Source organism: Manis javanica, chromosome 15, assembly GCF_040802235.1.
Source record: "Manis javanica isolate MJ-LG chromosome 15, MJ_LKY, whole genome shotgun sequence".
NCBI lineage: Eukaryota > Metazoa > Chordata > Mammalia > Pholidota > Manidae > Manis > Manis javanica.
In genome coordinates, this window is record NC_133170.1 from 75721486 (window position 1) to 75742338 (window position 20853).

General features: G+C 41.9%; 1 protein-coding gene across 11 annotated transcripts in view; it reads right to left on the bottom strand.

Annotated features, from left to right (window-relative positions):
• The window catches only part of CIT (citron rho-interacting serine/threonine kinase), a 151192-nt gene that overhangs the window by 127503 nt on the left and 2836 nt on the right, over nucleotides 1–20853 (bottom strand). For all 11 annotated transcript variants that reach the window (XM_073223900.1, XM_073223901.1, XM_073223895.1 and 8 more), the window contains exons 3-5: nucleotides 18622–18763; nucleotides 12045–12220; nucleotides 9046–9147 (exon numbers count right to left, since the gene is read on the bottom strand). In XM_073223900.1, the coding sequence (XP_073080001.1) occupies nucleotides 9046–9147; nucleotides 12045–12220; nucleotides 18622–18763 (420 nt within the window). The remainder of the gene's footprint in view (nucleotides 1–9045; nucleotides 9148–12044; nucleotides 12221–18621; nucleotides 18764–20853) is intronic.

Below are 20853 nucleotides of genomic sequence, written 5' to 3' on the forward strand. Positions count from 1 at the left end.
GCACAGCAGCTGACAGATGAGCCTGGCTTGGAGCTATAATGGACTTGCTCTTTTAAAGCAAAGACATTCAGGCCAACAGAGACAGACCCTTCTGATGGCAGCAGCTGCAGATGCTAATTAAAGGGCAAATCTTACATGTGTTCAGCTTGGAAGGGGTGGCTGCTTCTCTGTTGCTGTTTGCATCTATACCCCAAGTACTGGGATGGCAATCCCCATCAGTTGTGTTGCATTTGAAACAGGGGTGTGTGTGTGTGTGTGTGTATGTGTGTACACACGCATATGCACGTGCACAAAATGCATGCTTGCGTGCTCATGTAGGGGGCTGTGAATATGAACTAGTTGTTTAGTACTCTGTTCCAATTTGTATAGGGTGTCATTAGAGGCACGCTGTGCTGGCCACCTCGTAGAAACGTGTCCTAGAAATGCTTGCAGAGCAATCAGCATGACTGAGAGAGCCATGAAGATGAAACAATGCCGCTCCATCATTACCCACTGTGCCCAGTGCTCCTGATCTTCCGCAGGGGGAGAAAGCAAGGGATCCTCTCAGTAGGGTGACCCCTGGCAGAGGCCCTAGACTATTCTTCCTAAAGGGCAAGATGCCCAAGAGAATAAGGGAGAAGGCCCTGGATTTCAGAAAATATGAATCCCAGCCTGATTCATCCGTCTACTCAAAAAATCCTCATTGAGCTCTGAATCATCCAGAGTCTTGGCAAGGAACAGCACACGCAAACTAAGTAACTGAGGGTGTGGATTAATGGAGGGGCGATCTGCAACGGTTTGGGCCAGGTTAAGGGAAATAGACATGGGACAGGGTGAAGCACTCTGGAGCTAGTTAACAGCAGAGGTGTAGGTACCATTCCTTGGCCTGAAAGAGCAGGGAAAGGGCTCTCAGGGATGCACACCATTACTGAAAGAATGAGAGGAAGAAGTAGAACCAGAAACTAACTGTAACTGTAGGCCCATGGTTCTCAAACTGGGGTCCCTGGACCAGCATCAGCACCGCCTGGGGACTGGTTATAAATGCAAATTCTTGGGCCCCATCCAGACCTATTGAATCAGGAACTCTGATGACAGGGCAGGCTACTGAGACAATGTAACTACGCTGCAACTCCTAAGATGATAAAACTGTGAATGCACTCACTTGAGCTATGCCCCAAAAGAGCAGGACATAAAACAACTATTGGGAAGGCAGGGAGAACTCAAAAGAAGGCTCCCCAAGACAGTAACGCAGCAACTGAATTGGGGTCAATAAGAAGTATTAATATCTCATTCCACCAATGAGAAAACTCAAGCAAAGAAGGCCAATAACTCCACAGAGACCAACAAAAAGCAGTAATAAAACAAGAACAGATACTCTAACAGCTTCCTTCTGATGGGCAGCTGGCTTCCAAACCCTGGCTTCTGAAGCAGCAAGACACACACATGCTGGTGAGTTTTGAGACATGCCTGAAAACTGGATAATCTTACATGAGAGATCAAAACAGCACATGTCTTGCTGTCAAAACTATCATAAGCTGCCACATTTCACTAAAATAAACAATGAAGTTGTATTTGCTAACTCTCTCCAGACTCCCAGTGACAGCATCGGCTGGTGTTCCTGCAGGCCACAGGGTCACTGCCTGGAAACAGCCAACCTCCAAATTGTTCCTCCATAGGATGGAAACACTGTCCACGAAACTGTACGACTGTAGGTTGAAAGTGAAACAGGAAATACAAAGAATTAATTCAAAGCAGGACATCAGAACTGGGTTGTGTTAGAAGTGGTTTTGAAGGAGACAGTACAATGTAATACCTACAAGTATGGGAGGTGGATCTCGGGGGCCTGGCTTCTAGCCCCAGATCTATCTTTTATTACCTACAAAAGTAGCTGTTTTAATCTCTGTAGCAGACCTTAACTGCTGCAGATCCATTCTTCCTTTCTTCCATAGTTACAAGAATTCTAGCTGGATATGGGCCATGCAGTTAGACAGTACGGATACACAATCATGTGACGATGAAGTCCCAGTCAACAAAACATGAGAGGAAATAATGTGTCCCTCTTCCATATGATTCTACATAAAAGAAATTTGCTGGCCCTGCCATTTGGCTCTTTACTCCCACTAGCCAGGTAGAACAAAGACATGAAATGGCCCAACGTCAGGCACATCAAAGAGGACAACCTCCTGAGGTTCTAGAGAGCCACGAGACTGAGGGGACCTGGGTCTCTGAATTATCCCAACAGAGCTGATCCACCAGTCTGGACTGTATTTGGGGGTCTTTTTGTTACAGTAGCTTAGCCTATACCTTAATTAGCACATCCCTATGGGCAACTGGGGAAAAAAAACATTTGGAATGAACAGGGGGAAGTCAATGCAACGCCATAGTGAGGCAAGAAGATTCATGAGTCCGTTCTAGGCCCAGAGTAAGGGCAGCTGAAGAGACCCACAGTTTGAAAAACACCAGTACAAAGCCTGCCAGCTTGAAGAATCTCACAGAGCATTTAGACACAATACTACAAGTGGTGAGCTGCAAAAACAATGTTTCCTTTGTAGAGATTAGCTCCTTTGTGGAAGGACACTGGTGAAGGCATCTGTTACACAGAACTGAACAGATTTCATCACGAACCAGATCAACAAAGCACTGTTTCTGTGGGCCACCTGCCAGAAATGGGGACTACCCTTGTTACATAAAACCAGACGTTACAATGGACTTCGCTACAATTTTCTATATTTACCAGAAAATGGTAAGCCACATTCATTGCGATGTAACTATAAATGGGAAATGTTTAGCCATCAAAATTCAAAAGGACCCAAGTTCAATTTCCTTGCACAGCACCCCAAATTTTGAAAATCCCATTTAGGTCTTGAATTATATACTTCAGAAAACAAAACTAACTGCTAATGTATGATTTCCTTAACACAATAAATAAACTTGTATATAAATCAGATTTCTATGGAATTAATCATGCAATAAATATTTCTAAAGCATTTACTTGGGGAAGGTCTACTGGAAGCAAGATTGGACATAATCCCTGCCCTCAAAGAGGGAGCAGCCTGGTCGGGTAGACCAACACCCATTCAGGAATAGAAAGTACAAGGCACAGGAGAAGGGCACACCTCCCAGGAAGTCAAGGGTGAGGTTCTAGAAAAAATTATATCTCATCCAAGCCAAGAAGGAGAAGTAGGAGTTAGCCAGGTAAACAGGGAAAAAGAACAGCATTGAACAAGGTCAAAGGCAAGTTCAAAGAATGAAAAGAAGTTCAGGATAACTGTACAGTGAAAGGAGAGAAATGGGATCACACAAGGCTGGAGACATATATAGCAGAGGCCTTGTAAACCAGGTGGAAGAGTCTGGACTTCCTCCAGAGGGCAGCAGGAAGCCTTGGATGCAGCGGGATGACTTGGCTTCAGTGTGTAGAAGACCTGGGGGAAGGACAAGACAGATGGCAGGAAGAACGCTTAAGATGTTATTGCAGAAACATAGGCAAAGGAACATGGCAACCTGAACTTGCACAATAGAGGCAGGACTAGAGAGAAGAGATAGCTTTGAGAAATATATAGGAGGCAGAGTACTACCTTTTTCCCCATGGATTTAAAATGCATCTTCAATTAAACTGCATTTACATTACAAATCAATGTTCGACCACCAGGGAGCTTACCATGATTTATATGTTTCCCCAGACTTCAAAGGTTTGAAGATCTGTAAGTGGTTGATAGATACAATGGAATCTCAGTACTTTGCAATGTCAGTATAGATCTAGTCCCCTTATCTTACAGCAAAATATGTCTCCAGATTTAGAAATGTACAGATTTTAGAAAGGTTAAAATGGTGCATACACCTTATATTAGAGAACACCCTAGGGTAGGGCCTAGGACATCACCCTGTAATCAAATGCATTCATAACTTTGCAGCAAAATGTATCAATAGTCACACTAAAGGGAATAAGAGATTCAGGTCAGGTTTTGCTACAGAGTTCAAGTCAGGTTCTGCTGCCAAATAAGTATTAAAAGAACTTGAGGTTATTCAGAGATCTGGGTATTTCAGAATTGTAGATGACGGATGGCAGATCTATAATCGTACCTTAATTCCTATGTTAAATTTGGATTTTTTTAAGAAAACTGTACCTTTAGCAAGCATTTTACTCCAAAGTACCAGAGTACTTGGGAAGAGAATGCAGATGAGGAAATAATTACTAGATCCCATTAGCAATATCCAATTGGGCGGCTAAAGGAGAGTGTAAAAGTGGCGTGGCAGCCAGGTATCCATTTGCTAGACAACCAGAACTCCAGAAAACAACTGTTTGGGGATTGTTCCCATCTTCCAAGATGGCGGGTGGAAAACCTGAGAAGATGCTTGTTAAGCAGAAGATGCTGATGCCTGTGGTGCACCACAGAGGGAAGCCCCACAGCCAACAGGCCCAAAAAGGGAAGCCCCCTGCGGCTCAGAGCCCTCCTATCAGAGGCATGGCAGATGTCCCCAGTCCACAAGGTATTCCAGGCAGAAGTCCAAGCAGAAGTCCATGGCAGTTAAATCCATGGTTAAAAAGAAAAAGAAAGGGATTATCACTGTGACAAAGCCAATTGGTAAGGACAAGAATGGTGACAATGAGCTAAAACATCTCAAGATGCTTAAGTATTACCCTCCCCCGTAAGATGTGCTTTGAAAACTGCTGAGCCATGAAAAAAACAAAAACAAAGCTAAAAAACACTACAGCCAACAAAAACCACATGATCATCTCCATAGATGCTGAAAAAGCATTCGACAAAATTCAACATCCATTCATGATAAAAACTCTCAACAAAATGGGAATAGAGGGCAAGTACCTCAACATAATAAAGGCCACATATGATAAACCAACAGCTAACATCATACTGAACAGCAAGAGGCTGAAAGCTTTTCCTCTGAGATCAGGAACAGACAGGGATGCCCACTCTCCCCACTGTTATTCAACATAGTACTGGAGGTCCTAGCCACGGCAATCAGACAAAACAAAGAAATACAAGGAATCCAGATTGGTAAAGAAGAAGTCAAACTGTCACTATTTGCAGATGACATGATATTGTACATAAAAAACCCTTAAGACTCCACTCCAAAACTACTAGAACTAATATCGGAATTCAGCAAAGTTGCAGGATACAAAATTAACACACAGAAATCTGTGACTTTCCTATACCCTAACAATGAACTAATAGAAAGAGAAATCAGGAAAACAATTCCATTCACAATAGCATCAAAAAGAATAAAATACCTAGGAATAAACCTAACCAAGGAAGTGAAAGACCTATACCCTGAAAACTACAACACACTCTTAAGAGAAATTAAAGAGGACACTAACAAATGGAAACTCATCCCATGCTCTTGGCTAGGAAGAATTAATATTGTCAAAATGGCCATCCTGCCCAAAGCAATATACAGATTCGATGCAATCCCTATCAAATTACCAACAGCATTCTTCAACGAATTGAAATAGTTCAAAAATTCCTATGGAACCAACCAAAGACCCCGAATAGCCAAAGCAATCCTGAGAAGGAAGAATAAAGTGGGGGGGATCTCACTCCCCAACTTCAAGCTCTACTACAAAGCCACAGTAATCAAGACAATTTGGTACTGGCACAAGAACAGAGCCACAGACCAGTGGAACAGAATAGAGACTCCAAACATTAACCCCAACATATATGCTCAACTAATATATGATAAAGGAGCCATGGACATACAATGGGGAAATGACAGTCTCTTCAACAGATGGTGCTGGCAAAACTGGACAGCTACATGTAAGAGAATGAAACTGGATCACTGTCTAACCCCATACACAAAAGTAAATTTGAAATGGATCAAAGACCTGAATGTAAGTCATGAAACCATAAAACTCTTAGAAAAAAACATAGGCAAAAATCTCATGGACATAAGCATGAGTGACTTCTTCATGAACATAACTCCCCAGGCAAGGGAAACAAAAGCAAAAATGAACAAGTGGGACTATATCAAGCTAAAAAGCTTCTGTACAGCCAACAACACCATCAATAGAACAAAAAGGTATCCTACAGTATGGGAGACTATATTCATAAATGACAGATCCGATAAAGGGTTGACATCCAAAATATATAAAGAGCTCACACACCTCAACAAACAAAAAGCAAATAATCCAATTAAAAAATGGGCAGAGGAGCTGAATACACAGTTCTCTAAAGAAGAAATTCAGATGGCCAGAAGACACATGAAAAGATGCTCCACCTCGCTTGTCATCAGAGAAATGCAAATTAAAACCACAATGAGATATCACCTCACACCAGTAAGGATCGCCATCATCGAAACGACAAACAACAACAAATGTTGGTGAGGTTGTGGAGAAAGGGGAACCCTCCTACACTGCTGGTGGGAATGCAAATTAGTTCAACCATTGTAGAAAGCAGTGTGGAGGTTCCTCAAAATGCTCAAAATAGAAATACCATTTGACCCAGGAATTCCACTTCTAGGAATTTACCCTAAGAATGCAGCACTCCAGTTTGAAAAAGACAGATGCACCCCTATGTTTATCGCTGCACTATTTACAATAGCCAAGATATGGAAGCAATCTAAATGTTCATCAGTAGATGAATGGATAAAGAAGATGTGGTACATATACACAATGGAATATTACTCAGCCATAAGAAAAAAACAGATCCTACCATTTGCAACAACATGGATGGAGCTAGAGGGTATTATGCTCAGTGAAATAAGCCAGGTGGAGAAAGACAAGTACCAAATGATTTCACTCATATGTGGAGTATAAGAACAAAGGAAAACTAAAGGAACAAAACAGCAGCAGAATCACAGAATCCAAGAATGGACTAATAGTTACCAAAGGGAAAGGGACTGGGGAGAATGGGTGGGAAGGGAGGGACAAGAGCAGGGAAAAAGAAAGGGGGCATTACGATTAGCATGTATAGTGTGGCGGGTGCACGGGGAGGGCTTTGCAACACAGAGTAGACAAGTAGTGATTTTACAGCATCTTACTATGCAGATGGACAGTGACCGTGAAGGGGTATGTGGGGGGAACTTGGTGAAGGGGGGAGCCTACTAAACATAATGTTCTTCATGTAATTGTAGATTAATGATACCAAAATAAAAAAATAAAATAAAAAAATAAAAACACTACAGCCGACACAAAGAAAACTATAAGAATGTCACTCCCAGGGCCTCTCCGATCATCCTCACTGGCCCCAGAGAGACAAGCAGTGGTTCCCCCTGAAGCAAGACGCAGTGGCTGGACCACTAGTCATTATCTGAGTTACACAGAACTCAGAATTCATCACCTCTTCTTCCAAAACTGACCTTGATGGTGTGAGAGTCCCAAAGCATCTCAACAATGCTTAACTACAAGAAGCTGCATGAGATTAGATGTCCAGACAGTGAACTCTTCGACCCAGAGGAAGAGAAATGTGAGCTCACGGGGCAGTGCAAGGCAGACCAGAATACCATGGACTCTTGACTTCAGCCAAAATATCAGAGCCCTTCGCGGTTCCAGGACTACCTGTAATCTGCATTGCCTTGAAAACAAAGCTTATCCCTCACAAGCTAGTGTTCTAAAATCATGTGAAGAGCTCGAAATGAAATGCCCAAAACAACAACAAACAAACAAAACTTGCCATTTCAAGGGGACTTCTTGTGGGAGGGCTGGTGAAGAAGCCTGTTAACACACCCAAACATGAGCGGCTCCACAGGACACAGAGAACACAGGGCGAACGATGCATATGCAACAAATACCCTAGAATATCAATGAGCCTAGAAACACACTAAGGTCATTTGTGAAGGTCAGGGCTCCCAGCATCCCAAGGAAAGAAAGCTTCCAAGACAATATTAAGGAAAAGGAGTTTCCGGCCATAAACACAACAGAGGTGGTGCTGGCTCTGAAGAAGCCTGGGGGTTACAAGGCCAGTCTCTCAACATCAACACATTGGTGAGAGAGCGGCCCTGCTCAGAAGGTTGGGAACTTCCCTACCAGCACTGGGCTCTCAGCTGCTCTGAAACCAAGGCAAATAAACGTTTACTCCAGGTCAGAAATAACGGCAGTAAAGTCCCCCAAAAATGCCCAGTGGAAGTTCAAGATAAAAAGGAGTCTCTCTCTCTCTTGCCCTTTGCTCTTACGTGAGCCTCTGTAAAAGCTTATCTCCATTAAGGCAATAGGACAGTCTTGTTTTAAGGGCTGAATCAGGAACAACTGCTTCTAGGATACCTTTTTTACTTGAGAAGTCTAAAACCCCCAAGAACCTGAATGAGGCCATGAAATGAACTTCAGCAGTAAGTCACGTTGCCTGTACATCAGGTCTACTGGGGCACCGTTCAAAAGGATGAGGCAGATCTGTATTACTGACAGGGAAATATGCCCGGGATAAATTGTTGAAAGGCAAAAAGCAAGCAGAATTGCAGAGTAATACGTCACTTTTGTAAAACAAACTATATACATGTACTGTAAATATGGACATAGAAATTTTTTTCTGCAAGGCATAGATAAGGGTCAAGAAGAATACATATATATAACCATCAATTATTATTTCTCTATTAGGGAAAGAGATTAGGAAAGAAGGGAGAGAGAACTTTCCCTTCTGTTTCATACAGTTCTGCAGTGTTTGCATTTTCTTATAGTAACCATGCATTATCTCCAATTTTAAAAATTAAAATTTTTAATGATGTCAACTAGACTTACTGTGATCATTTTGCAATATATACAAATACCGAATCATTATGTTGTACACTTGAAACTAATATGGTTTATGTCAATTATACAGTTTAAAAAAATTTAAAGCAAGATTCCATTAAAGGTATTATCAAACTATTCCCAAATAAATGACTTCTCACTATTGCCCTTCAAGCCACAGCTATAATACTCAACAATAAATGGGGATATTTCCAAATGGGCCAGCACTTTATCTTTAGAGCAAGAACAGGAAGACAGCTGAAAGTCAAGAAAACAACTGAATGAATGAGAGGTGTCATGGACCAAACTGGCAAGAACCAGTCAGTTTTACAAATGTTATATCTGAATATCAGTGAATAGGACTAATTCCAGAAAGATGGGTATAGACTCACCAGATAAAGGTTATTTTTGTCCTGAAAGGCATACTGTAACTGGGGAATCCAGGAACTTGTGCTCTGGGATAATATGTTCTGTTCCTCCTCAAAAAACGAAACCTGGAGGAAAAAGAAACACTTGAGATAATTATTAGGAATTAAGCGTGTGTGTGCATGGCAGATACCTAAAATGAACATCATTAGAACTGTAACAACCTGAAATTAAGTCACCTGTTGGATGCAGTGAGAAAAATCGAGCATGTCACCAGTGATATTCCTGCCAAAGATCTATAACCTAATCTAAACATGAGCAACATCAGACAAATGAAAATCTTACAAAATACCAATTATCTTCAGAACTGCCAAGATCATGTGAGTCCTGGAAAAATTAAGGAATTATTCCAGATTGAAAAGGACTAGAAAGACAGGACTAAAGCCACATGTGATCCTGAACTGGATCCTTTTTTTCTAAAGGCCATAGAACAATTGATGAAAACATGAATGGGTTTGAGATCAGATGGTAGTAATATATCATCGCAAATTTCCTAATTTTGATGTTTCATTGTGGTTCATAAGAGAACATCCTTACTGTAGGAAATGCACACTGAAGTATTTAGAGGTAATGAGGGCAGCAGGCTAGCAACTTATTTTCAAATGGCTCAGGGATAAGAAGCTATTTATACCTTATGAGATAATTTTACATGTCAACTTGGCTAGTTTTGTCCATGCTCCATGCACTACCTCAAATCATCTTACATACCAGTGGTACATTTAACACATTTGGGAAACATCAATCTAACCCCTGTAATCTAAGGCACTCAACTTGCTGATCCTTCTTTTTTCCTGGCACATAAAAGGTGTTCAGTCAAAGTTGGCTGAACTGAAGAGTCTAAGCTTTTACTTGCTCACCATCAGCTTTTTGTCTGACCTCTAAAGCTTACATTAAAATAGTCTCTGAGGACCTCACACAGCTCTGGGCGGGTGTGCAGGCCTCCACTAAGTGACAGGGCTTGCCTGCAGGATGTCACCTCTGCTTACCTCCTCTCTGGCATTTCCTATCACTCACTCCCTGTGCTGGCTTCTCTCTTCTCATGCCCTTAAATTCCAAAGTTTTGCCATGGCTCAGTCAAGGACCTTACTTTTCTTTATATTCCCCCTCTTTAGTAATGGGGGCTGGCCTTAATTAGCTCTGGTATGTGTATGATTTTAAAGACACCCAGTCCCCCTCACATGGGGTCACCTCCAGGCATTCACGTGGAGGAAGGCACACCTATGTGAACATCTTTATGGCTTGCCTGCAGGGTGATCTGGATTATTTTCTTTTTACATGCACTATTTGCCATCTAAAATACAAGTGGTGCAAGATTGGGGCTACATCTAATGCCTCTTCCCAAGGACCTAGAAATGCAATAAACATGACAGGTGCTCAGTGAGTGTGTACTGATGATTGATGGCTGCTTAGGTGTTGGGAGTCAGACTGAGCATCTTCCACTCCTCCTTTCCAAATGATCTGCAACATCCTGTCATTTTTTTTCCTTTCTGTGAAGTTGTTCACATTTCGTTCCTAAACATGGGCTACATCAGTCTTGGACTCTGACAAGCAGCTCCCTGCCTTCCACCGCTTCTTTGACTGGAGGCCACACAAAGTCACAGAAGTCCTCAGACTCTGGTCCCAACTCCCACCTTCCAAAAGTCTAAATGATCCCAAACTGTCTCACAAATTAAACTGCCATTCCAAAAAACTGGTTTTGGGGGAATGGAGAGTTACAGTTTAGTAGGTATAGAGTGTATTTGGGATGATGAGAAGTTCTAGAAATGGTCAGTGGTTGGGGTTGTACAACATCATGAATGCATTTAATACCAATGAATTATATTTCAAAAATGGTTAAAATGGTAAAGTTATGTTATGTATATTTTTCCATAATAAAAAAAACGTGCTTGAGATTTCCCAGCAATTACTCCTTCCCCACCCAAATGTCCTCATTTCTCCCCATTTCCCAGTCTGTTTGTTCTAAATCACTAAAACACAAACACACACACACACACACAATCTGTATAGCATTCTAGTACTCAAATCTCCAGAATGTCACACACATCACACTTCCACCTCGCACATTCTTGTCACTACTCTCTGCCCAGAACCTACATTCCCTCTCAGCAGTGTGAACTTCCCCTAAATGTCCATGGCTCACCCACATCTCCCCACACTCCATCACTGGTGAATTTGCTAACAGCTCTCCCTTCTGTGATGCTTTAGCTGCTAAGCGCCTGCTTTATATATATATCTGCATTTTGCTTGTGCTTTCCCAGGTTGATTTTTAAACTCTGAAACTAACAGCCATGGAGCTTCAAATCCTGCTGCCAGCTTCCCACGGAGCTGGGCACATTATCGGACACATGATGTGCACTCGAACATCTGTAACTAATAAATTACTCTTGGAACGCCAAGGCTGACGGCGTCTCTCTAGATACACAGCAAATGAATCAATATGTCTGGAGCAGCAGCCTTGTTTAAAAGAAAGAAAAATACTACAATTGGAAAGATAACTTCTTACGTGCTCTCAAATAAGCAACTCCCTAGCCACAAAGCAATTTTCTTCAGTTTCTTCAAAGGCCTGTTTTAAAATCAAGTACACATGCCCACAACACAAATATATAAAATGTGTACCAAAGCAAATGCTATCTGACTCACCCCACAATATGCAGATCTCTGAATCCCCAGATGATGAGCATGAAAGATCATCTTAAATCTTTTAGTTAAAAGGCCAAGTTGATTCGGAAGAAAAGACAACTACTGAAACATGATACAGAAATCTAGAGGAGCTTGTAAGCCTTCAAAATGAGTCAATACCAGTTCAGAAGAGCTGAGAATGAAGGACCCTTTTGCCCGGGGAACTGTAATTAACCATAAAGTCACAGAGAATGTGCTTAATCCCAGATGTCAATTCAGTTTATCGTCTCAGCAGGGAACACTCGGTACAGAAAGGGGAAAGGGCGTGAGGTTAAAGCACCCCTACCTGCTCCTGAGCCAGCAAGGCCTTCTTCTTCATGACTTTCATGGCATAGATGTCCCCAGTTGCTCTCTCGCTTACCACCCGCACTTCGGCAAAGTGACCACAACCTACAAGACTTCTGACTTCAAAGTCCTTTGCTGAAGGCTGGAGCCCCTGTAACTGAGCTATGGCGTCAGAATCTGCAAAAGATGGAAGTTACTCCCGGGTAAATAAAGCACTTCCAATACAAGCATCTTTATGAAAGCAAAAGAAAGAAAGAAAAAAAGTGTTCTTATGTCTTCCCTCACTGTCAAAAGACATTTAGTCACTTTCTCATCCGTCATGAATAATTATAAAATCAGCACAAAAGTGTTTTTATATGTTAAGTTAAAATTAAGGGCTCCAGAAATTTCAAAGCACAGTTTCCATGGTAGCTCTAATTTGAATCCTGTAGACTGAGAAAATAGAAGAATACAAATTATGCTTTTCTTTCCTCCTCTCTGAAGGCTGCAGGGCAGTGTTTGGTCAAACACGCTTATCAGCATTTAGACTGGTTTATAATGTGATGTAAGCAAAATGATTCCCATCTTAATCAACTCTGGAGTTCATTTCCAGATCATTCCATACTGATTATGTGTCCTGTTCAGTTTTATCCCACTAGCCCACGTTTCATCTCCCTTGGATTATATCAGTAATACCTGCCTTGCCTTAATATGTAGCAGTGCTACCAAAAAAAAAAAAAAAATAGTGCAAGGAACCAAATGGAGCCCTGACATTTGCTCTGCAAAGCTGACATGTCACACTTCTGGAAGGGTTTACAACACTATCTTGTTTCTTAGCCTATAGTCTTATTTCTTTTACAAAAGCAATCTCTCAGCCGTTGTCTTAGTCTGCTCAGGCTGCTATAAAACAAAATACTATAGCAGAGGTAACTCAAACAATAGGCATTTCTCATAGTTCTGGAGGCTGGGAAGTCCAAGATCAAGGTGCCAGCAGACGGAGTTCCTGGGGAGAACCAACTTCCTGGCTTACAGACGGCCACCTTCTCACTGCGTCCTCACATGGGGGAGAGAGGGAGCCCTAGTCTCCCTTCCTCTGCTTGTAAGGACACTAATTCCATCATGGGGTCTCACCCTCATGCTTTCATCTAAACTGAATTACCTCCCAGCAGCTCCACCTTCAAATACTACTACACTGGAAGTTAGAACCTCAGCATATGAATTTGGAGGCGGGGGGATGACCCCAACATTCAGTCCACAACAGGTGGAGATCCTTAATGGATGAGGTACGGACTATAAGGATGGCAGATTTGGAACCTAACATACATATATCAACACTCTAAGAGCACTAAGCTGGGCATCACTGGATAGGTAACTGACTCCAGTGATCTGGAGAAAAGGTGCAGAGCAACTTTGACGGACTGCAAAATTCAACCCTGTACGTTATAGGGAAACTGCATTGTATACCAGTTACACTCCAAAGGAAGACAACAGAAACGCATGATCAAAAGCATCCTGGAGAATCCCTCAGAAAGGTGCCAGGTTGAAGCCCAAGAGACTCCTGGAATCCCACAGAGACACTGGAGTCAATTCATCTGAATTCCCAGATGTCACTCCTGGCACTAGAACATATCATGGTTTCCGTGGTTGGGCATCAGATAGAGTTGGGAGCTACACTCTGGACTTACCACTCAGCCTGGCAGGCTGCTCACATAATGAGAGGGAAGGAGTCCCACAAGGGGAAAAGCCATTTCATACCTGTAGTTGTTGAGTGGCCTACTGATGAACTGGCCAGTGTAATTTTAATTGTTCTTACCCACCCCCTTTCTTTGTCGCATGGGTAGAATTGAATTCGCTTGGATCTAAGGCACATATAGGAACTCCACTGCACTGAGGATCTTCCCACCCACGGACCACACCTCTCACTTCAGCAAGTCATCCTGAAAACACCTACCTTTTGTCCTGTGGGGAAATCAGGCAAGAGTGATGTGGGTAGATCCACATGAATTCATTGTGACTGTTGCAAAACATAAATCTAGGGTGCCTTCACTGAGAATTCCACGCAGAAGCAAACCTGAAAGCTGCCTGATATTTTCCTTTGCTCTGATGTCACTGTACCAAGCCACAGCTTTCTTCCCTGTCCTTTTCCAAGTTTCTTTCAGATCAAGTGTTTGAGTTTTGAATTAGGATTCTCCAAATCTGCTGGCTTACAACTTTCTGGGTTGAACCAGATTTCATTATTGCTTGCACAGAGGGCTGACCTCCCTTGATTGTCTGTTAGGCCTTGGGCCCCAAGTTGCTTACAGCATTTGTCCAGCTTACGTCTAGGTCTGTCGCTGGCAACCACCAGGCACTCTCAATCATACAAAGAAACAAACTGCTTATGGGCCAAACCATTGAGATACTTTCACAGTTGTGAGAAACCATTCTGAATCTCAATGTCTTGTTCCCAAAAGCTTTGATTAAGGTGAACAGGTGAAATACTATACTTAATTCTACAACTATCAAAAAGAAAATACCACAACTTCTCTCTATACCAGCAGCTTATGTGACTCCAAAACCACATTACCCTTCATCCTGCACACATTGGTTATAGCATTTATGCATTTACGAGCCCAGCAGGCCCTGAATATTGAAGAGGAGATAAAGACCCTAAGCACTGTGATGAAAATGCAGTCAAAGAACAACCTTGCCAGATAAACACTGGAACCCAGGAGCAACAGACAACAACAGCTGAATGTATTGCTTCCTTTTTTGAAACTCAGAAATCCAATGTGTCAACTTCTAGGAATTCATCCTTCATAGAAACACTAGCAAAGGCTCAAAAAAATACATAAAAGATGCTCATGGTGAGCACTGCTTGTAACACCTGTTTAAAATCATGTGGTACCAGAATCTCCACTAGAATGTGTCTTCTTTAAAGGCAGAGCATTTTGTCTGCTTTGACTACTGTAAACCCAGTCTCTGAAACAGAACCTGGCACATAGTAAGTGCTCCATAAATATTTGTTGAGTAAATACAACTGACCTGTGAACAACACGATGGTTAGGCGTGTCCATCCTGGCGCAGTTGAAAATCTGTGTATAACTTCGGACTCCCCAGAAACATAACTACTCATAACCTACTGTTGACAGGAAGTCTTACCAACAACAAACACGTATTTTGTATGTTACGCATATTTTATACTATATGATTGCTATAAAGGAAGCTAGAGAAAAAGAAAATGTTTTTTTCAAATTGTCACAAACCTCCGAATAAAATTCTCCCATATATTTATTGAACAAAACCGCATATAAGTGGACCTGTGCAGTTCAAACTCACTTCAAAGGTCAATTGCACATTGCTAAGGGAACAAAGTTAGTGGCAAAACACACATATGATCCATTTTGTGCAAAACTAAACAAGAGTAATGTTAGAACATGCACTGAAAAGGTTTGATAATTACTAGAGTTAGCTGATTGGTACCCACAGGTTCATTATACTATTTTTTGCACCTTTAGATGTGTTTGAAATTTTCTACAATAAATATTTTACAAGGACAAAAAAAACTGCAACGCTATGCACCAAACTGTTAAGAGTAGTTATCTCAGACAAGTAAAGATTTTGAGGGATTTTCTGTCACTTTTATGTTTTACTTTGTATTACACTTAAAATGAGGGGGTAAAAACTTAAAGTTACAATTTGCCCGTAAGTGCTACAGTTGTAAAAATACAGATGCTTTTGCCAACAGCGAATGTACTTGAAAGAAGGTAGAATTTCAGCTAGTGTCAAATCACCAGCAACAGCCCAGCTTCAACAATTATCAACACTTGCTTTGCATATTTTAAGATCACCCTTGCTGTCTATTTTTTACACATGATATTATGCTTAAGGTTTTACCATTTCTTTGTTCACTCAGCAATACAATCATTCAACCAATATTTATCAAGCATGTACTTTGTGCTAGATACTGTTTGAGGTATAGAACATCAATTAAGAAACAAAAATCCCTTCCCTGATTACCAGATGCCAGTTCCCTGTCCCCTCCTGGCCCAAGCTAGGGATGCCACTTCAGAGCGCTACTCTGTCTCATTCCCTCTAACAGTCCCCAAAGACAATCTTCATCTCTACGACAAGATTCAAGAAACTTATGCAACAGTGGCTGTTAGACCCTTCTTCCTGTGGCAGTGAAGTTTACATTTCAAAATAGAAACTCGTAAGTGAAAAAAAAAAACTAATGCGATCACTCTTTTTCAATAAGTGTCTCTCAACCGTACTCTCCAGGAAGCATCTTCAAAAATATGAAACAGTTTCCTGGAAAAGAATTCTATTAGAAAAAGCTGTGTTTCACTAAACCTAGCCCTTGATTACTGAGTGAGTTTGAGGAGCCACTGCTTTAAAGTAGACAGAAGGCATATTCAACCCTAATTAAGGTGCCTGTAGATGGCTCAGTAAATTAGTCTGTCACATGACCTCCCTTCACCTCCCACTCTCATTTAAGAATTTAAATAGTCAAGAAAATAAGGTGGGGGGTTATTCAAATACAGAATAATGAACAAATACCCCAACTACATTTTAAAGTTAAAGATGCACAATATATGAAATATATGTTGAAGTTTACAGCTATCATTTTGGGGAGGAATTTACTAAATGTCTCTATCATTCAATCCACACACAGCCTTATTAGATGTGCATTTTCCACATTTAGCAGATGAGGAAACTGAGGACAAGGTACATATAAATACTGAAGGTCACAGTAGCCAACACACATTGATTTTATCTCCCAGCAACCTTGGGCTCTTGCACATTCCCCATTCCACAAGGCCTCAGTAATCACAGTGCCCTGAACCCCTGGGTGCCCAGATGAGGCTGAGCACAATACTTCCCATCCTGGCCCAGTGACTGATCAAGCGGTAGGCAAGTGACCCAAAGCAGAGCCAATTAGAATCTTCCCTGGAATTGTATTAACATAGACAGTGAGGCATAAATGTGGGCTGGGCATGGTAGTTAGGCTCCAATGCCCCACACCTTCTAGAATTCATGCCCTTGTGTAGCTCCTTGGCACATGGAATCTGGGAGGCCCTGTGACTTGCTTCCAACAATAGACTGCATCCAAAGACATCCTTTGTCCCTTCCAGGCCTAAGCCCTAATAAAACCTGGAAGCTTCCACTTTTGTGCTTTTAGAAACCCTAAGCTGCTACATGAGAAGTCCAGGCATCTCTGCTAAAGCGACCAGGTAATCAGGGTGAGCAGGCTTTTTCTTAAAGGACCAGAAAGTGAACATTTTAGGCTTTACACACTATATGGTCTCAGTCACCAGTGCTCAAATGCCCTTGTAATGTGAAAGCAGCCACGGGCATTTTGTAAACAAATGGGCATGGCTGTGTACCAGTAAAACATTGTTTACAAAACAGGCATCGCAGGCTGTAGTTGGCTGACTCCTGATGGAGACAGGGGAGCCAGGGAGATCATGAGGTCCTGAGACTTCACAGAGAAAGGGGAAGGTCCAGCCTCCCAGGCAACACACTGGCATCCAGACATGAGGCCAGCCATCTGACATCCCAGACCAGAGAGTCCTGAGTGCCTAAGGTGTTGGCCAGAGTCACATGGAACGGAAGAGTCATCAGCTGAGCCCAGTTGGCCCACAGAATCACAGGAGGTAATACGATGATTATTGTTTCACGTCACTATGTTCAGGGCACTTGGTTACACAGCAAAGTTGTGTTAGGCAGAGTTTCTCAGACTTGGCACTGCTGAAATTTGGGGCCAGATGATTCTATGTTGTAGGGGACTGTCCTGTGCACTGTATAATGTTTAGCATCATCTCTGGATTTACCCATTAGATGCCGGGAGCACCCTTCCTCTCAGTTGTAACAACCAAATATGTCCCCAGACATTGCCAAGTGTCCCTGGAGAGCAAAAATCACCACCAGCTAAAACACACTGGTGTAAGGTAAAAGAATACAAAACTGATGCACGGGCAGTCAACGTCCCCACTACGAGGAAGTCAAGCAAAGTCAAGAACAAGGCGAGCAGGGCCAATTCATGACTTTACAGGCCCTACACACTTCTGCCTTTGTCAGCCCCTCCCTCCATAAAAAATAAAAAATTACATGACTACATTGGCAAAATGATGAGTACAATCCAGAACCACTATACATTATGACATTCATACTTTTCCTTAAGATTTTAAAATAAATTTAATTAATTAAAATAAATCCGATTTTATTAAAATTACTGTGGGCCCTGCACACTGTTCCTACTGTGCCTAATGGCTAATCGGTCATAAGTGAGTGTAAGCCTGGGGCCAGAGGACATCATTTAAGTCTGTGGAAATAGCCATGCCTAAAGGGTGACCCATTGCTGGATTTCTCGGTTTCATGAGCCACAAATCCACTTTTTGGGCTAAGCTGGTTTGAGTTGAATTTCTATCACTTGCAGCGGAGAGGCCAGACTTCTCGTCTCCCAACTGCAAAAAATGGAATCTGACCTTGAAACTGGGTCTGCCTTACCCAGTGCTGAGTTCTTACCCACTACCGCTAACCACTAACTCATCTGCCTCTAGCATCCTTCTAGTTTTCTCTAGCTGGATAGTTTTCCAGAAAAACTTCTCCAAACTTACACTTGCAGACAAAGTTGCTCACATGCTTCATCTTCATCAGAGCAGGCTGACTGCATTCTTCAAAGAGAACAAAGAGGGCATCTAATACCCCTTCTCGGGAAAGAGGAGACATCTGCTGTTGAGTCATGGAGGGTGGTTTCCCCTGAAAACAGCAAACAGCAGATGGAGACACTGTCAATAATGAAAAGCTTTGATCAATAACATCCACACAGAGTAAACTGCAAGCCACCAGCTCCACTAAGTGCTCACGACATAACGTTAACAGCACAATTCTGTAGCTTCCTTCTTTAAAGTGACATCAATTGATAGTCATTAAGTTATTACTTGTTCCATTCCATTACGTGGGTTTCTCTCACCACACCTGGGAAGAAAAACTTCACAAACATGCCATTAGTTAGAAAAGACCTTCCATTCTTAACAGTCTGAGGTGCACAGGAACAGTTATTTTGGACCCTGCTGGCTCTGACATGTGTCCATGTCTCTACAGTAGGACACAATGTGGGCCATTTCTTTCAGGTGTGCCCAGAGGGTTGCTCAGTTCCTTTAATTCACTTGAACAATTAGAGTAGTGTGAATGGAGTGACTATCATACGGCTGAATTTATTCATGATCTAGAGCAACAGTTGCAAACTGGCAGACTGTATCTAGCCCACAAACATGTTTTGTTTGGCCCGGAGTAGTATTTAAAATAATTTGAATTATCTGCCAATGTTGAAAAATCAGATTTCACTAAAAATAAGAAGGGGGGGATTTCTGGCTTCATTTGAAACACTGGAGAATCTGGCAACATTGCCCCACATTCCTGCCTGGTGATGTTGAGGGGCAGCTGAGACTCCTCGGAGTCTCCGTTAGGAGCCTAGGTGCCAGCCCATTACAGTCTATCGGGCCTATTGACTCATTTATGCTCTGACCCCCAAGGACATGCGTTTACAACCACTGGGCTAGAGCAATGATTCTGATATGCCAGGCCACAGAATGTGCAGAGGTCTCCCTGCAAAGACAGCCACCAACAATTCCTCTAAATCTGTAGGCGCTTGCCACTGCTCCCATCAAAAGCTAGAGTTTATTTCCCTTCCCCTTGAATCTATGCTGTCTCTGTGACTTGCTTCAACCAACAGAATATAAACACAAGTGACACAGTACCAGTCAGGGCAGAACCCTAAAGAAGCCTGGCAGCTCCTGCATTTGCTCTTATGGGAAGCCAGCCGCCATGTAAAAAACCTGGGGCTAGCAAACTACAGCCCATGAGTGAATCTGGCCCACTGCCTATTCTTATAAATAAAGTTTTATTGGAACACAGCTATACTCGTTCATTTACATATTGTCTAGGGCTGCTTTTGTCTTAGAGTGGCAGAGTTGAGTAGTTGCAACTACCCGCAAAGCCTAAAATATTAATTATTTACAGAAACAATTACAAGCCCTGAGTAAGATTACTGAATAATGAAAGACGTCATAGGCAAGAGAAGTCAGGTGAAAGAAGACTAAGATGTCCCAGCCAGCGCCCAGGAGTTCCAGTGCCAGACAAGCTCCAAACTGTATGGCCCCTTGAGCAACGCCAGTTGATGTCACAGGGTGGAACAAAAGAACTGCCTAATTGAATCCAAACAACCCACAGAATTATAAGAAAACATAAATCATTGTTGCTTTAAACTTTTGCAAGAGGTCTCCTACACAGCAAGGGATAACAGACCAGCTACATTTGAAACACCTGGAGAACTTAACAAAAAAATAAAAATAAGAAAAGATTTCTCTGGTCCAATCCCAATCTATTCAATTAAGACTTTTCTGATTTATAGCTTAGAACCTGTTTTACTTACAAGCTCCCCAAGAGATTCGAACCTCTGCCAGGTTTATGAAGTACTGGGTCACGAGGCCACCACATCTATCACTCTGGTTACAGTTCTGCTACTTATTCCAAAAAATAATGAGTCTTTGTTTCTTCTGTTTTTAATGAGCATAGACTAACTACAGCAATAGTTCCCAAATAAAGCAGTGATTCTTAACAGTTTTCAAGTCTGCCATGAAATGAGAAAAAAATGAACGCTGCATGATGATTCTTTTATAAAGCTAAATATATTCCAATTTGAAAATGGTCCTTTATTCTGAAAGGACCTCTGACATGCTTGGTGTTTCTTAAAATGTCCTTTATAATATAAAAGGGCCAAAGGATAACAGGCTTTTCTTTATATCTGTTTGGTTTTTTACATCCCTTACTTGGCAAAATAAAAAGCT